The sequence below is a fragment of the Typha angustifolia genome, chromosome 13 (assembly GCF_048772165.1).
Source record: "Typha angustifolia cultivar Huaian chromosome 13, ASM4877216v1, whole genome shotgun sequence".
In the NCBI taxonomy this organism is placed as follows: Eukaryota; Viridiplantae; Streptophyta; class Magnoliopsida; order Poales; family Typhaceae; genus Typha; species Typha angustifolia.
The window spans coordinates 14,434,285-14,451,765 of NC_133251.1; the positions used below are offsets into that span (position 1 = coordinate 14,434,285).

Here is a 17,481-nt window from a genome sequence, read left to right on the forward strand (position 1 = left end):
TGAGGAGTCTATCCTTCTGGTTTAATCAGCTCAATTTGTACTTTGGTTCAGAAGAAAAAAGGATATCAAGGACAGTTCCCCTGAAGTTTGTTTCTTCCAGTAATGCTGTCTTAATGCCAGTCGATATCAACTCCATTACCAATCCCACCCTTCCCAATTTCAACTACTAGAACTTGATATGGAGTGGATGTAGATAAATTCATCAAATGATTCATATCTCCATTTTTAATTAAGGGAAATATATATATATATATATATATATTATTTTCATCAAAAACCTGCATATGTGGTCATTTAGAGAGTAAGAAAATTTACATTCAAATTTCTTGAGATATGAGGAATTGTTTCATTACATATATTATGAGCTAAGCTTAAACTTTGTCGATGGACCGTTAGAACTCGATCATTAGGCTACAATGAATTGACTTTTAGGATTCTTATGCTAAAGGAGCAATATACTACACATTATTGCTCTATTATCTAAAAAATAGATGGAAAAAGAAGATGAAAAATGAAAAAGAAAGACATTATTCTGAGTCCAATTGGATCAAACCACAGTAGATCAAACTCAAGCTTGTTCCAACTAGACCCAAATCACCTACTTGAAATAGCCATCAAGCACTCCTAGTTCAAGAATCCAAGGAGTCACATCTAATGAGTGGATGGAAGGCAGGATCCATGTAGAAAAGAGAACTACTCATGACACCCACCTCCCTTTCTCCCCTTCCTGCCTACATAGTCATGGCCAATGATACCAAGCCTCATATCTTCTTGGGTTTTTGGCCAAATTAATCATTAATCTCCTCTTCTTTTTTCCCCCCTTCACCAAACGAAATGTACCGCACAGGAGAGAAAAGACTACCAAACTCATCATTTATTTTCATTACCAAACACCATTCCTCACACCTTCTTCATGCAAAGCTAGTTAGTTTGCTATTCAAACCAGACAACTTTATGGTTGGAAGAGATGGGTTTGGGTTAGGTAGTCCCTCGATCGATCCATTGATTTCTATCCTAAACTACTTTATTATTTGGGTTCCTTTTAACTTTTATATGAGATCTAACTATTTCAAATTTAAAAAAAGAAATTAGTATTGTCTAACTATAGATATTTTTCACAGAATTTGGACCGAAGGCCTCCTGCTCTAATAGTATATTAACTCACCAGCAAGAAAACGATAATTTCTATATTTTGAGTCTTCTCAATAAGAGTGAAATGTAAGTAGTGATATGCACACACACACACACACACACAGAGAGAGAGAGAGAAACAAAAGGAGGAAAAGTTTGAAACATGGTAACCTCTTCCTTTATTGAGAGGAGGAAGAAGGAAAAGCATTGAGAGAGACAGAGAGAGAGAGAGAGCAATGGGATCCACACCATAAGAAAGAAAGAGAGAACACTCATTGTTCTCCTCCTCAGTACTCAGATAATTATTCAGGATTGTCCAACTTTGAAGATACCTAGGTAATTATGGCACTGATGGATTCAAGAATGCAATGATCCTTTGGGGGGGCATCCAGGGTATAAAAACTTGCCACTGAGATCTTCCCATTTGGTATATTTAATAGCAACTTTTTAAGAATCTAATCCTCTCAACCCGTGGTTAGGTGAGAGCTATTCTGAAAAGGATAATTGTACTGTTCTTTTTTTTTACTGTTGATAACCTTTCACACGTGTGGGTTCCAGTGAATTCTCTGTTGTGTTATGTGAATTGACGAGGATGTCATTCTCTGTATAAAAATAACATTACTTCTAGTTTTGACCTTAAAATAGATTAATACACTTTCCGAATATTCTAAGTCTACCACTAAGCTTTCTCCCTCATTATTCTATTATAAATAATTTTATAAAATTAATTAACTAGATAGGTGAATGAAAATATCTCTGCCTCTTTCTTTCTTTTTTTTTCTTGCACCTTCTTTTTTATATTTCTAAGAGAAGTTTTTGGGTTGAATTATAATTCTAATAGCTTGAACTCAAGAACTACACAAAAAGCTTGATGGGTATTCAAAAAATATTAAATTAAAATGGTTCACTTGCTGTTATATACCATTTCCATCTCCATTTCTTACACAGGGTACCAACTATAGTTTAACACCAGTATAATTTAAACTTGGCTTGAATTGGTTTTGTGCTTCATGGATACTTCATGTTGGTAAGCACAAATTTCCTCCTTCCAAGCCAAGAAAACTACATACACCATTGGTACATCCTACCTAATTAAAAGCAAGCAAGGGCCATAAAATTTAAAGTAAGAATGGGAAAATTCGTGCTAAAGATAAGCATGGGCATTTTTAAAGCTTGACATGCTTCTAGGTGTCTTCCTACAAACAATAGGATTTGCATAGACTCTATAATTTATTAGAGATTTTTTATATAATTGCACTAAAAATATTTAAATTGTCACTATATTATTTAAAATATCAGAATTGTTGTAAAATCTTTTGACGCTTTCAGAATTGCTATGATAGTTAATTTATAACAAAATATTTATGATAAATTAATTTTTAAGTTAACGAACACTTTGTAAATAAGATATATTTTATTGCGCATGGTATTAGGTACAATATTAGATAATTTATGAACTATTTTTAATAATTTATACATCAGAACAAAATAATCCCTTTTAGATATAAGTTATATTTTAATCATAATTAGTTAGATTTAACTAATAAAATAATAATTTTAAAAGAGCATAATAATTTCAATAGCAGTTACGATAATTTGATTTTTTTTTTGTTGGTTAAATTATGAAAAAAATCCCTTATTATTAAGATAATGGTTTATTATTTGAATTAATCGGAGTGGCAATAACCGGAAATTTCAGCAAAACTGTCCGTCCATTTTCGTCATTTGGGTCTTTCGCTCGCAATCCGATCACCGGCCCCCAAAAGCAGCAGGCGAACGAAGGAACCAGAAGTCTTCCATTTCACCTAAAGTCTCGTACGAATTCCTCTAAAAACTTCATCATCCGCCGTTCATTTCCACAGCAACCATCTCCCGCCGTGCGTTACATCTACCGCATGCGAGTTATATGCGGTACACCCGCAAGACGTGGTTACCGAAAGGGGAGGTATCTTAGTGGCATTCAACGTAAATAAAACGTCTTTCGGAGCCTTAATTGGATTTGCGGGTGACGTGGGAAAAGGTAGGACTTAGAAGCTATATAGAGGGCGACGAAGAAGGGAGGAGGGGGGAGAGAGAGGAGCTCGACGGCGAGGGTGGCGGCGGTGGCGAAGGGCGGGAGATGGAAGGGGTGGCGGTGCTGAGGCAGCTCGTTGGGCAGATCGAGGAGTTGTGGGAGGTGTACGGCTCGGACTGGATCGATCAAAACCGCCAAATTCCGAGGTGATCTTTCGTTCTTTATTTGTAACGATCCTTTTCCGGTGTTTGAGCGATCTGTGATGGATTTAGGATGTGGCGTTGCGGAAAGACCGTCCGTTTTTGGGGTTGGAATCCGGAAGAGGTCAAGAAATCGGTTAGGGTTTCGAGTCGGGATTTGGGGGGTTAGTTCTTTGTTAGGTTCGTTCTGGTCTTTGCAGTGGTGGAATTCTGATAAAAGTTGCCTTTTTGTTACCAATTGTTTAGAATTATATAGGCGTTGATAAGGCTAAGAGATGCGACTTGGCAAATTTTTATTTGGCTCATCAAGTAACTACTTGTATAATCGAAATATCCGGTTTTTACTCTGGGTCATTAGTATCAGCAGTCCTTTAGTATGATTTAGCAACTATTTGTTCATTAGTTTGAGTTGTTCATCATGTTGTTTTCTCATCATAGTTGTTGGGTGAATTTATTTCTTGCTCTTATTAGTCAAATTCTTGTTATATCTTTCTAATGTTGCTCCTCTTACTGCTTGATCTGTGTGACTTCCACGTAATCTGCTGGTGGATGGATCTCCGACTATTAAATTTTAGTAGGTGATATTTTGACATTATTAGCATGTTGAATATTTAACTGAGAATTTTGGAATGCAGCGAAAAGTTGAGGAACTTCTTTCCCCTGGGAATACAATATGATAGACTAACTTCCAAATGTTTGGATCTTTGAGTTGTCTCTGGGCCTTACCACTGGTTTTCAAAGTTTTGGCCTAAACTAACCTGGAGAGCTTTAGTTTCCTAAATGACACACTGCAATGCCATGAATGATTTAAATGAGTTGAGATAAGTTTCCTATTGAACTTTTTGGACTGTTGTTGTAGTTTTAGGTTCATGCTTTTATTAGGCATATCTACATCTAACATATCATTCTGACAATTTCTTACAAGTAGCATTTAAGAAATGGAAAGCATATTTCTGAATTCTTATCTGTACCTTATTTGTCGTATCCATGTCGTACTTGACATGGGTTTGAAAATTAACATAAAGCCTAAATTATTTTGTTGATATATTGAGATTTGTGAAGTTTGTGTTTGCTAGATCTTTTCGTAAATGTTTTGATCTTTTGACTTCCTTTTTCTGCCTAAGGACAACGTGGAAACTCGGAATTGCCAAACCAATTTGTAGAGCTTTAGTTTCATGAGTGAAACTAGGGTAGAATGAAGTCAATGAACCTTAGTTGGGCTGGAAATGGGTTTCTTGCTAAACTATGTCAGAGTGTTTCTTTTTGGTTCATTATCCTTTTGCATTCCATTTCTGTCCAACTCATTATTGTAATGATTTTGTGCAAGTTGCATTGGAAAAGTGGAAAGAGGCATGCCACTGAACCTATATGTTTTCTTTCTTTCTTTCTTTCTTTCTGTATTCATATCTTAGGAGAACAAGCTAAAAATCATGATAAGATCTGAAAACCTATGGTGGTCATATCACGATACTTGGCGCTTACGTTTTATATTGTTTCTCATGCATTTATTTGTTTTTTCTGATGTTTGGATTTATTTTTTTGGTTAGTTCTTTTTCTTCCAAGGAACAGAAACTCGAGATTGCCCGAATTTCTCAATCCCAATAAAACTTGAATTTAGGCATGATTTTTTCTTCCAAGATTAACACATCCCTGATTGCTACTAAACAATCTTGTCAAGTGTAGCACTTGTGCGTATTTGGACTTGCCTTTCTCACGTGCATTCCCCCTTTTGCACCTTCTATCCCATGTGTTGGTATGGCAAGTTCAAACCAATATGTATTAGCTTTCACATTTAGGCATCATTTACCTCCACATATTTCCCTCCATGTTATTATTATTTTTTAAATTTTTATGTTTCTTGCCTTATTTTTCATAGTTTTCTGGCTAGGTAGAAGAAGGACAAGAGGTAAAGAGCAGGAGAGAATTGACCTGAGGTTTGTCTGATTTAGCCTTACTTTTGGATTTGCTCAAAATATTCTGGTCCAATAAATTCCTCTCCAGCCTAAATAAGATTGATTTTTTTACCTCATGTTCCTGAAGTAGATATTACTTACCTTCAATTTATTATGCATGAGCCAGCTGTTGGTTGGTGTCATACTGTTACCTTCTCTGTGGCCTAAGTGCTCTCCCTTATGTCCTCTGTTCTGCTTCTATCATTTCTTCTTACCTGGAATGAGATACTTTTTATCTTTCCATCTAAATGTAGGATGGTGAATTTCTTTACTTTCACTATTGTGGACCCAGTGGCATGTTTTTAAATAAGAAAGCACAACTTGGTGTGCAATATATCCATATTCTAAAGTTATCCTAAGTAAGAACATTTATGTTACTCACTTGCACTATTTAGCACTTTTGATATTTTCGATTGTTCTGACAAAATAAGACCTGAGATCTTGTTAATTGCTGATTCTGTGCAGCTGGTATTTACTTGATTTTGAGAACGCTTCAATCAAAGAAGACTACTGTGCTCAAATTACAAGAGAAAAACCTCAGTTATTACAGATGGTGGAAGCTAATAAATCTCCACCTTGCAAGCGATCAAGAAGAGAAAAGAGCCGTGAGAAAGCACGTACTTCAAGTTCAACTCAAATAATGGATGAGAACATATGGAAAGAGTTTCCTGAAGACCTCTTTGAGGCTGTTATAGCAAGACTTCCTGTTGCTACATTTTTCCGCTTCCGCTCTGTATGTCAGAAATGGAACTCTTTATTGAACTCAACCAGCTTCTCCCAACACTGTGCAGAAGTTCCACGTCAATATCCTTGGATCTATACTATAACCCATGAAAGCACAAATGGTGGAGCAATATATGATCCTTCTGTCAAAAAATGGCACAACATTTCTATCCCTGTTCTACCTGCAAAGGTCATTATTTTTCCAGTGACTTCTGCTGGTGGTCTTGTTTGTTTCTTGGATATTGGCCACAGGAACTTCTACATTTGCAATCCTCTTACCCGTTCCTTCAAGGAACTTCCACCAAGATCTGTTCGTGTCTGGTCACGGGTTGCTGTTGGGATGGTACTAAATGGGACTGCTTCTACCAGCGGTTATAAAATATTGTGGTTAGGTTGCAACGGGGATCATGAAATCTATGATTCCTTACAGAACAGTTGGAGTCGTCCTGGTGTCATTCCTTCGAGCATCAAGCATCCGCTCTCTCTGAACTTTAGGTCCCAGACTGTATCTATTGGTAGCACGCTTTACTTTATGCGTGCTGAGCCGGATGGTATTTTGTCATATGATGTAAAGACTGGTGCATGGAAGCAGTTCATCATACCGTCACCATTGCATCTAACGGACCATACACTTGCAGAGTTTGGGGGGCAGGTTATGCTGGTGGGGTTGCTCTCTAAAAATGCTGCCACGTGTGTCTGCATATGGGAGTTACAGAAGATGACTCTCCTTTGGAAGGAGGTGGACAGAATGCCAAACATCTGGTGCTTAGAGTTTTATGGTAAGCACGTAAAGATGACATGCTTGGGCAATCAGGGTTTGCTCATGCTCTCTCTGAGGTCAAGGCGGATGAACCGTCTAGTTACATATAACATGTTGAACAAGGAATGGCAGAAGGTGCCAGATTGTACGCTTCCTCATAGCCGAAAAAGACAATGGATAGCATGCGGGACAGCATTCCATCCATGCCCCACTGCTTTGGCCTGATATCTTCTTTGGCTCTAGCGAAGCCACAAGATTTGGGCCTATAACTGCATCAGTAGCTCTTTGGTGATGCGATCTTCTGCGACAGGTCTTTGACTTTACTATCATGTCATTAACACCAAAAAAGGGTAGAAATAACCTCTTGATGGGTGTAGAAACATGAATGAAGACATAGCTAGATATCTTCTTTTCATTATTGTCTTGGTTATCTCCTTAAATTTAAGGATGCTAATTACTGTTGCAGTATAAAGAATATGCCATCAGTGCCTAATTCCTGTATAAGGTGAATTTGATATTTGGAGAACAAATATTTTGATGATGTCTACTGGCAATATTTTCAAATGTTTCTTTTATGCCTTGAATATGTACTTTTGATAAGAGATGGTGGGTTGATAGATAAGTTGCAAAGCTTCTTCTCTAAAGCAACCATCGTATTAGATACTGTATCCTGTATTCAATTTACCTAGGACAGCTATCTCATACTTGACCTAATGTTTGGATTTGCAAGTTGGGAAGAGTAAATATTCTTCTTATCATTCCTCTTCAAAGAAGAAAACATTTGCGTGTGGGGTCGTGCTTTGGTTCAAACTCTCATCAACTATATTGCTTCTTGGAGGCTAGTCTTGGTTCCTTGCTTGATTGGCAATTTCAATTTGGCATCCTTCTGTCTCCATTATTGTGCTGGGCTGCGTGTCCTCTTTGCCACCCTTAGCTGTTTTCTACTACAATTCCATATCAATCAAGCAGCAATAAAGCTCCATTCAAGCTTTCTAATGATGCAATGCAGCTGTTCCTTTTGTCTACATATTGAAATTACCAACCAAATAATTCAGGAAGAAAAACAAGAAAGCTTTTCCTTTTCCAAACCCCCCCCCACAACCAAAAAAAAATAATTGTCTGGGCTCTTCAAGGGTTAACAAGACCCAGATTTGAATAAACTAGTAGTATATGAAGATCTATGCAGATGGTCAGCTGCAAGTTTCAAATTAAATCAATCGTGCCAGGCTTAAACTAAGACCAACCTAATCGTGGCACGCATTTGTCCATCGGACTTGCTGCCACCTCACATCCAACAAAGGACATTGTAAAGATTAAACAATTCCAGGCATGACCCAACTTTCTGCACATCTTTTTCTCTCGCAAACAGTTGGAACCCATAAACCTCTGAAACATTTCAAACTCGGTTTCATTGGCATAGAAATTGATGGCAAAAATTGGAATATACTAAACTGAATGGCCAAAACAAATCTTTCATCTGAATTTGAATCCATGGTAGGACACACCTAAAGTTTCTTTTTTTTTTTTGCTCCCCTCCTTTACAGATCAAAAGATGCCTCTGAGATCTTAAATTATGCAGCTTAAACTTTGAACTTGTACTATTTCAACTTCCCATATTCAACCACCATGTGAAACTGCGAAAGTAGGATAACCATCACCTGCTATCATTGAGAGATTGCTATAGATCCTGAACAAATTAGTCCATTCTCATAGTGACATTAATTAATAGGCAATAGCCAAGATACCAGCATGATGTGTCCCCCTACTATTGGACCGGCTTTCTCAACCAAATACTAAACTATGCTCCTTGTTTTGGTTTTGCCAGTATAAGCCTACTGGACCACTCCATTCTCTCTCTGTCTTTACTAATCCAGCTATATATTCCTCCTCCCTTTCCCTCTCACCATTTTGTCTTCTCTTCCAACCTTCTTCTTCTTCTTCTTCTTCTTCTTCTTCTTCATACTTCGCATATCACCACTAAGTTAGAAATTTTATTTTTTTGAAAGATGGGGATATGGAGCAACTTGTTCATAGGGGTGGTGGTTTTAATGGCTATGAATGGCGCAGAGGCGAATCTATCGCCGCATTTTTATCAGACAAGGTGCCCGAATGTCCAGGATATTGTGAGGCAGGCGGTGATGAAGAAGATAAGCCAGACCGTCGTCACTATTCCGGCGACTTTGAGGCTCTTCTTCCATGATTGCTTCGTGGAGGTACACAAAGTGTTCTAAATCTATATCTTCTTGTTAAGTTTGCGAATTTGTTCTTCGATCTGCATCACGTTCTGCGTTATTCGTACTATGCGAGCAAGTTTTTGCTAGAGATTTAGTTGATTGGGATGTTACAAATGATATATTTGTGTGCAAGCTTTTTTTTCTTTGCCTGTTCTTCCAGGAGTGATAGATAAAGGGCAGAGGAATGGGCATTTTAGGTGTAAAAATCTAAAATATAATAAAATATGGGTTGTTATATGTAAAATATCTGAATAATTAATTTAATACCATGGCAGCAATACTGTTTGGAATATTGTGCTAAATGACAATGTTAGACATGAAAAGAGCCAACTAGGTCTTCCTACTATTCGAATCTTTTCCTTGAAAAATTCCCAATCTACGCGTAATCTTCGTTCTTCCCATGTGACAACCAATTTTTTTAATCAATCTGGACCATAAAAGACTACAAATTGATAAAATAGGACAAATTGTTCGTTTACACCAACTATGTATTGAATAATAGTAATCATTATTCTCCTTATTATTGATGACTGGGCCCTAAACACATAAATAAGTAAAAAATGTATCTTGATGCGTGCCATACTTAACTTACAATTAATCATATGCAAAGATTTGAACAAATTAAATTCTCTCTCTCTCTCTCTCTCTCTCTCTCTTTTGTAATCTTTACATATGTGAAAGAAAATTTTGAAACAATTGGTATAACTAATAAAAGTATAAATTCCTACGGATTGCAGGGTTGTGATGCTTCGGTCTTGATCGCATCTCGAAGCCATGACGCCGAGAAGGACGCACCGGATAATATGTCCCTTGCCGGCGATGGGTTCGACACCGTCATTAAGGCCAAGGAGGCCGTCGAAAAGCAATGCCCCGGCGTGGTCTCCTGTGCCGACATTCTCACAATTGCCGCCAGAGATGTTGTCGCTCTTGTAAGTATATTTCATTCGGTATTAGTCGAAATTTTTAAATATTAATATGTTATTATAAATTTAAAAAATAAATTCAGATAAGAATTTATGTTTTTGGTAATGATATGATTAAGCTATTTCATAGTTGTAACTTGGGCTCCTTTTCTTTTTTACTTAAAATTCGGTTGGATTACAAATAGCACCCTACGGGTAGGGTGTTTATCACGATATTTCTATAAATTAGGTTGTTATTTAAAAATTTCTCCAATAGTAACCGGACTGCTGTCCTCTGCTAGTCCGGCGGCCCGAACTTCACGGTGGAGCTGGGCAGACGCGACGGGCTCATCTCCAAGGCGAGTCACGTCGTCGGGAACCTCCCGGCGCCGGACTTCACCCTCGATAAGCTCACGTCGATCTTTGAGAAGAACAACCTCACCATGTTCGACATGATCACCCTCTCCGGCGCCCACACCGTCGGCTTCTCCCATTGCAGCCGCTTCGCCGACCGCCTCTACTACTTCAGCTCCTCCTCGCCCGTTGACCCCTCCTTCAATCCCCTCTACGCTCAGCAGCTCATGCAAGCCTGCCCGCGCGATGTCGGCCCCACCATCGCCGTCAACATGGACCCCGTCACCCCCATCACCTTCGACAACATCTACTACGCCAACCTCGTCAACGGCCTCGGCCTCTTCGCCTCCGACGAGGCGCTGGTGGCCGACGGCCGCTCGCGGGCCGTCGTCAAGGAATTCGCCGCCGACCAGGCCAGATTCTTCTCGGCATTCGCGGTGGCGATGGTGAAGCTCGGGAGGCTCGGAGTGAAGACTGGAGTGCATGGAGAGATCAGGAGAGAGTGCTCAGCCTTCAACTGATAACATGTATACTTACAAAAGAGTGCAGTTTATTTTCTTTTTCTTTTTTTTTTCTTTTTTTTTTGTGAATGCTAAGTGGACATTTTGTTTCATACTGGATTTAATTCATTTGCTGAGGACTTGTGCTGTGTTGTGTTAAACAAATTTTATGGAAATTTTACCAAAGAGATACAGAGCACTGAAACATATCTGGGCATAAAATAGAGTAACTAATAATAATATGAAGACACGAGAGTATATAAAAGATCACTACTTATATTGCTGTTCCTTAGATCTGATATCAGATCGCAATTCACAAACGAGCTACAAAGTGATCAAACCAGTTGACATTTCATCCTGGATATGCTGTTGATCTTGTTTACAGAGATGCAACTCACCACTGAAAAATGAAAATATCATGACAAAGCAACAGAGAATCGGAAGTAATTGTGTATAGTTATTTGAGTTTCAATCTGAGCATCCGACAAGATCAAAATTACAACCTAGCACTGACCTTACAGAGCACAAAATGGTGCGACTTTAGCATCCACCAAGCTCCACCATGCAGTGTTAGATCTCAGACGATACTTTTGCTAACGCGAATCAAGGATTGTCCGACGACAACAAAGTGTCCGTCAATGGCATCACAGTCCAAGTCATCATCAGAAAAGTAGAATATGCTATGCAGCTTCGGAAACTCATCGATGAATGCTGAAATATGTCGAGTAACATCAAAAAATAGAATGTCAATAACTGACTGTATATATCAACAATAACTGAGTTGTTCTTCAGCAAGGCAGCAGGCTCCTCCTCTTTGGCTTCTGAGATCTGAAAAAGTTCTGCAGGAATCGCTGCTGGGTCTAAGTCATGGCAGCCCTTGGGAGCATTATGAGCTTCTTCGCCTGTCAGCTCATAAGATGGCACCTGATGTGAAATACGAAACATCTCCTCTCTTGGTACCATCTTTACTTCATTTCGGTTGATGTGCCGCCGGTATACTGGTTTGAATCCAGCAACCTTCACTAAGGGAGTGACAGAAATACCTTGATCTTCACTGTAGTCATTGAGCACTTCTACCATGTCATACTTACAGATTGCATCATCAGGGGTATCCTTAGAGAGCCCAAATATCACCTTTCCTTGGAAATTTTTTAATAATACCACGAAGGCTTTCTCCCATTTGACTGTGTGAGAAAATATATCGATAGTATCATTAATTTTATTTCTCCCTACCCTGAAATCACCACACGTCTTCGCAAAACCAGAAGAAACCCAATTTAAAGGCCCAAATTCACTGTTTGACTTTGAAGTGAGAAAGCTCATTCGTATTTGAAAAGGATTCAAAGAGAGAACTTTCTGAACAAATGCATAATAACGAGGCATTCCATCTTTATCTTCATAAGTAGCCCATATTTGATCACTTTGAAAAGATCTTCCAGTACGATCTATATCAAAATTATGGAAATCTGGATCTGGAACATGAATTGATACCACGTCATTGACTTCATTATCACAATCAGTGCTGGCACCAGAATGTACAACATTATTCCTGGCATCACCTGGCACATATTGTTTGGTAGCAGTTCCATGGACCTTGTGATGTGCCTTTTCTTTATCATCTTCCTTCAGCTTTTCTTTCTTTTCTGGATTTTTCATCTCCTCAGCTTGAGCTCTCATATTGTTCCATTCTTTTAACTTTTTATACACAGAAAGCTTAGTCTTTTCAGTCATCATACCCCAAATATCCGACTTGGAAAATGACCTGCTTATGCATGCACGCCCAGCACTAAATCTCACTTTGAAAATGCCCCGAGAAACTCTGTTAGGCCCTTCCATCTTAGAAGCTCCACTGCTAGAATTAAGGTGTCTATCTCCATCAAGAAACTTAAAACCTGCGGCACTACCTAGGCCAGTGTCTCCAGCACCTGAGACTGCTTGCTCAGCATCATCACCTGTACCTCTTCTCTTTGAGGCTATACTGTCATCCATTCCTGGGTTAAGATTTGCAGACACATTCGTGCTCCTCTTTACATTATATTTCCTCAGAAGAGCCTCTTCCCTTCTAGTTACTGCTTCTGCCTTTGCTCTCACTTTTTGTGCTTTCTCGTATCTCTGACGTAAAACATTTGCAGCTTGCACAGAAGTAGTTGATGAAGCAGTGTAACTAGCAGGCCGACTTGAAACCGGGTTGGAGTTTAGATTGTCGTGCGAACCGGGACTAAATCCTTGTCGGAGGACCATGGAGGCTCCTGAAATAGCAGAGCTACTCTTCTCAGGACCATACGCATTTCTACTTGAACAGCTGTTATCGGCATCATGCTGCTGTTGTTTGGCACACCATGGAATGGTGGAATTTGTGCCATTCATTGCCGCCCCCACTTCTTTTGCAAGAAAGGATTCATGGCATTTGGGACAGATAAGCTTGTGATTAAGGTATATTCTCATATACTCATACTGCATTTTGCATCGATTGCATGAACATCTTGGATTTGCTGGATGAGAAGGTTGAGGGGCAGTAGCTGCAGTAGAAATAGTTGTTTGCTTGTGTTTTCTTGCTTTGGATGCAGTATTCGCTGCTGAATTGGAGAACCCATTGATAGCATTTTCTTTCTTTCTTTCTTTCTTTCTTTCTTTCTTTCTTTGAGATGCATTCTGCTGGAATAAATTTACATTTCTCTTCTGGTCATATGACATTCTCCTACTCTTATCAGATAACACATTCCATGCCTCAGAGATAAGGTGAAATGCACCATCGCCACCAATGGATTTGTTTTTGTCAGGATGAAGCTGGAGAAGGATTTTATGTCCTTTACCGTAAACTTCTTTTCAGCTATCTCTTTAGCCCTCAGGGCCTCATCCTTATTGCATTCCATTTCCTATCCCTTCCTACTTTTTAATTCCACAACAACTCTGTCTCTGAGGATCATTAACACTTACAGCATATCAAAGGTGGCAACTGGAACGATCAATGCCGCTAGGCTCTTCCAAAACCTAATGACAAAGCAAAACGGACCCAGAACTTTAAAACATTTATTAGATGAAGAAAACTTCGACTACGCTAGAAACCAGAATAAAACCAACAGAATATACAACAGCAACCATGCAGGCCCTGCAATCACTTTTTGAATCAAATTCTAATCAGTTAACAATCAAGTTTGAACAAAGAACATGCATGAACTCCATGACAGTGGCATTCCACATAACCACGAAAACCCGAAAGGCTAAACACCAAAGAAGGCCAAGGACCCAATTTGACTTGCAAAAGCATCAAAGAAGAGCGAAAAGGAAGCCCAACACGAGAACACAGCAATTTAGCGAGAAATTAGTAATGCCAACTTGCCAAAGTTGTTTTAAGAAGAGCTCAAAGAACCATTGTGCTTGGATTCACAATGGTTATGACAAAATCTTTTATGCTAGTGTAGCAATTTGGGCAGCATTTTTTTGCTCTCTGCTGTATGCCATTAGGTCTGATACTATGCATTTTCTTGTTGTGTTATTTTTTCTTTTTCAAAGTAGCCGGGGTTTGTTCAAACTACTTCTCATTTTCTCTTCTTTGTATTAAGCTTGTAAACATTTGATTAGAATCTGAGAAGAACCACGACCTGTTTGAATCTTTCTTTAAAAGATCACAAGATACGAAGTATTTATCAGTTCCAAGACTGAACTCGAAGCTGTTCATTTTATACCCTTTCAGTGCATCAGCGATTGGAAGAGAAGGGAAGAGAAGAGTTCATATGTACATATAAAGAGTAATCAAAGACCAATATAAGTAAGGACAAAATAAGACTGTCCAACTTGAATTATATATACTCGTTCGAAGTTCATAATGGAATGACTCTTTCTTGCATCCAAAAGGTTAAAGGCTACTATGTTATTATCCACTATCTAGTAGGCCCAGGTAGAGTTTGAGATCAGTTATTGGAGGCCCAAGAAAGAGAGACCAATTCCCACAACTACTTAAAAATCATTTGAAATTTTTTCTAAAAAGTCATCATAACCCAAGAAGGCCTTTAGTCTACATTGATGATCATAGATGAATTATTACAAACCAATCACCAGTGCCCACTTCAAATCATTTGGGGGGACCCCACTAGTTAGTTAGTGCCAAGAGAACTCCATCCCATTCCATCGCCCGGCTGTGGCTGTGGCTGTGGCTGAGCTTTGGCTCATTTGTGCATGATTGGCCTCATTTTTTACCACCATCAAACCCTAGATTCCTTACGCTCTCCCTCTCCCTCTCCCTCTCCCCCTCCCTCCCTCCCTCCTCTAATACTACAAGCTTTTCAAATTAATTAAATACAAAAAGAGAACTACTTATCCTCAATGTACAAATGGATACCAATTGAAGTCTTCTTAATTATTTGTATTTAATTTAGGAAAACTTAAAAGCTAAGAGGAGTTGAGGATGGATTCCTCCAAGGAGGCAGTGCGTAGTTATGGCCCTTTGTCTGCCAACACCATGTGCTGTGTTTGTTGGCTTCCATCATCCATTGAATCCGGAGGAAGGACGAAGACATTCATAACAATAAGAATAAAATAATAATAATAATAATAATAAAGAAACTAAATTCTACGTTTACTGCATTGCATGGAATCATAAAGGAGGTCTTATTTCCGTTTTAGGGTTTGATCACCCTCCTATGAATGTTCCAAATATGGATTAAGCCTTCGCCTAATTATTGCGATGATGATGACGACGACGACGACGACCGAGACCCGTTTTTGATATTTTCTTTTAATTTTTTCTTTTTAAAAAAAATTTCTGATTCGCGTAAATTTCGGTCTTTTTGTTTGATGAAGCTATGTGCATTGCATGTTCTTGAAATGGTGGTGGGCTCTCTCCTATATAGCCTTTATTTTTATTTTAAACATGTTAATGTTGGCCCAATGAGATGAAATGTAAGTGAAGGGTAGGTAAACACTCACTTGGTTCCTTCCTACCTTTCTCTCTATTATTCAATTGTGGTGATAGGGAAAGGGTGAATGCTTCCTAACCTAATCACCCCCTCACAAAAAGGCAATTAAAATAAGCTAAAAAGGACACTTCTTAGGTAAGCATCACAAAGACCCAAGCTAACTAAAGGAGATGTTCCTAAACCTTTGTTTGTGTTCCCATGCATACACAGACATGGGCCCACTCTTCTCCTCCAACCAATTGGACCCACCCAGGTGGCAGTACAAGAAAGTGGCCAAAAGGTCCAATGAGATGAGAGGTATATGGATAGCAGGCAGTGATTCGGGGGGGGGGGAAGAACTACTCATCTGTCTAAAGATCAAAGAAAAGGGTCCAGTTGGGACTTGGGAGAAACCATACGACTAATTAATTAATATCTGGGTACAGATTGGATGCATTTATTGCAACCCAGGAGGCCTCTTTTATAAGTTTTATTACCCGCTTCAAATACCTTCCTTGTAAACTATAAACTGCTTCTAACTCTCTGGTAGCCTGGAGGCCCTCTAGAGTTTTAAGAGTTAATCTAATTTCCCAACCGATTGTTCGAGCAAGAGCAATTAATACCCCTAGTCAAAAGTGTAGCAGTGGTGGCATCTCATTGGTTCGAACAAAGTTGGAGGGAATTATGGGCAACCATTCCTGTCATAAACTGCTATGAAGAACCTCCTTAAGGCTTCTCCAGTGGGGGAAAACAAACTTATTATTAATAAGGGATACAAGGTTTAGTGATCTATTAGATAATGAGCTGATTCAAAATTTTAAATAGTTAGACAGTGAATCAATATTTTACATCGTATTTGTATGATAAAATTTACTATTAAGTATTCTGTATGTCATTTTAACAGAATATATTGGTCAACTTATTGACAAAAACTAGACAGCTGATAGTGATGAAGAATTTAAAAGCTTAAATTGTTAGGTATTAGATATGTTATTTTAACGACATACATATACTAGTCTGACTAGGAAATAGTGAGATGTTATATTCAAAGTATAATAGCACCAATAACACACAATGCCAAACTAGTGCTACAGATAATTGACTTCATAGATACACTAACAAATAACCTACAAGAAAAAGAAAAATATTTACACGAATGGCCCAATAACTAGAGGAGTTCTTTCAACATCAGACCGTTCGTCTCTCGTGCCAACTTGCGTTGCGGTAAGCTCACCCGCGCAGTGCACGATAAGCGCCTCGCTTGCGTTGCGGTTGCGGTGAGCTCACCCGCGCGGTGCACGTGCCGGGAGGAGGGGGCGGGGGGCATTTACGTCATCCCGGGGGACACGCGCGAGGGAGTCGCGGGGAGCGCCACACGCGGCATTAGGCACGTGTCGTATTTGGATCACTGGTGCAGGAACACGTGGACGCGTTGGTAGCCGTCCAATGCCGTCGTTGTCGGCTTTGGAGGGGGTGGGGGGTGATGGGCGGCTAATCATAGAGGGGAAGGTTATGGGAAAGCCAACCCCTTTCACGTAATTGCCATTGGATCGCCACTTTATTCACGTAATTGCCATTGGGGACAATTGGATGATTGCAATAGTCTAATGACCAAATTGCCCCTTCGCTAGTCCAACTTGATTTTCACGTCAACAAGTCTAATATTTAAAAATTAAAAAAAAAATCAGTCATATAGAATAAACTTAAGAAAAAAAATTATTATTACATTTTACACTCTTAAGTTAATTTTAACCTAATTATAACTAACAAAAAAATATTAAAAAAAAAACCCTCTATAATTTAATTAATCTATATG

General features: G+C 38.9%; 2 protein-coding genes and 1 pseudogene across 5 annotated transcripts; 2 read left to right on the forward strand and 1 right to left on the reverse strand.

Moving 5' to 3' along the window:
* The first annotated feature begins 3,193 nt into the window (after positions 1 to 3,193).
* Positions 3,194 to 7,321, forward strand: LOC140773637 (F-box only protein 6-like). Of its 4 annotated transcripts, none has more exons than XM_073116294.1 (3): positions 3,199 to 3,351; positions 5,238 to 5,279; positions 5,763 to 7,321. In XM_073116294.1, the coding sequence occupies exons 1-3, from the start codon at positions 3,251 to 3,253 to the stop codon at positions 7,003 to 7,005; spliced, it is 1,386 nt and encodes a 461-aa protein (XP_072972395.1). In that variant the 5' UTR covers positions 3,199 to 3,250; the 3' UTR covers positions 7,006 to 7,321. The 4 variants fall into 4 exon arrangements, with proteins under 4 accessions (XP_072972396.1, XP_072972395.1, XP_072972397.1 ...); XM_073116296.1 differs by having other exon boundaries at positions 3,204 to 3,351; positions 5,234 to 5,279; XM_073116295.1 differs by lacking the exon at positions 5,238 to 5,279 and having other exon boundaries at positions 3,194 to 3,351.
* A 1,347-nt stretch (positions 7,322 to 8,668) lies between these two features.
* Positions 8,669 to 10,912, forward strand: LOC140775152 (peroxidase 55). Its single transcript, XM_073118419.1, has 3 exons — positions 8,669 to 8,993; positions 9,752 to 9,943; positions 10,219 to 10,912. The coding sequence occupies exons 1-3, from the start codon at positions 8,787 to 8,789 to the stop codon at positions 10,789 to 10,791; spliced, it is 972 nt and encodes a 323-aa protein (XP_072974520.1). The 5' UTR covers positions 8,669 to 8,786; the 3' UTR covers positions 10,792 to 10,912.
* Positions 10,913 to 11,130: 218 nt separating this feature from the next.
* LOC140773272 (uncharacterized) lies at positions 11,131 to 13,697 on the reverse strand (annotated as a pseudogene).
* Between the last annotated feature and the right edge of the window lie 3,784 nt (positions 13,698 to 17,481).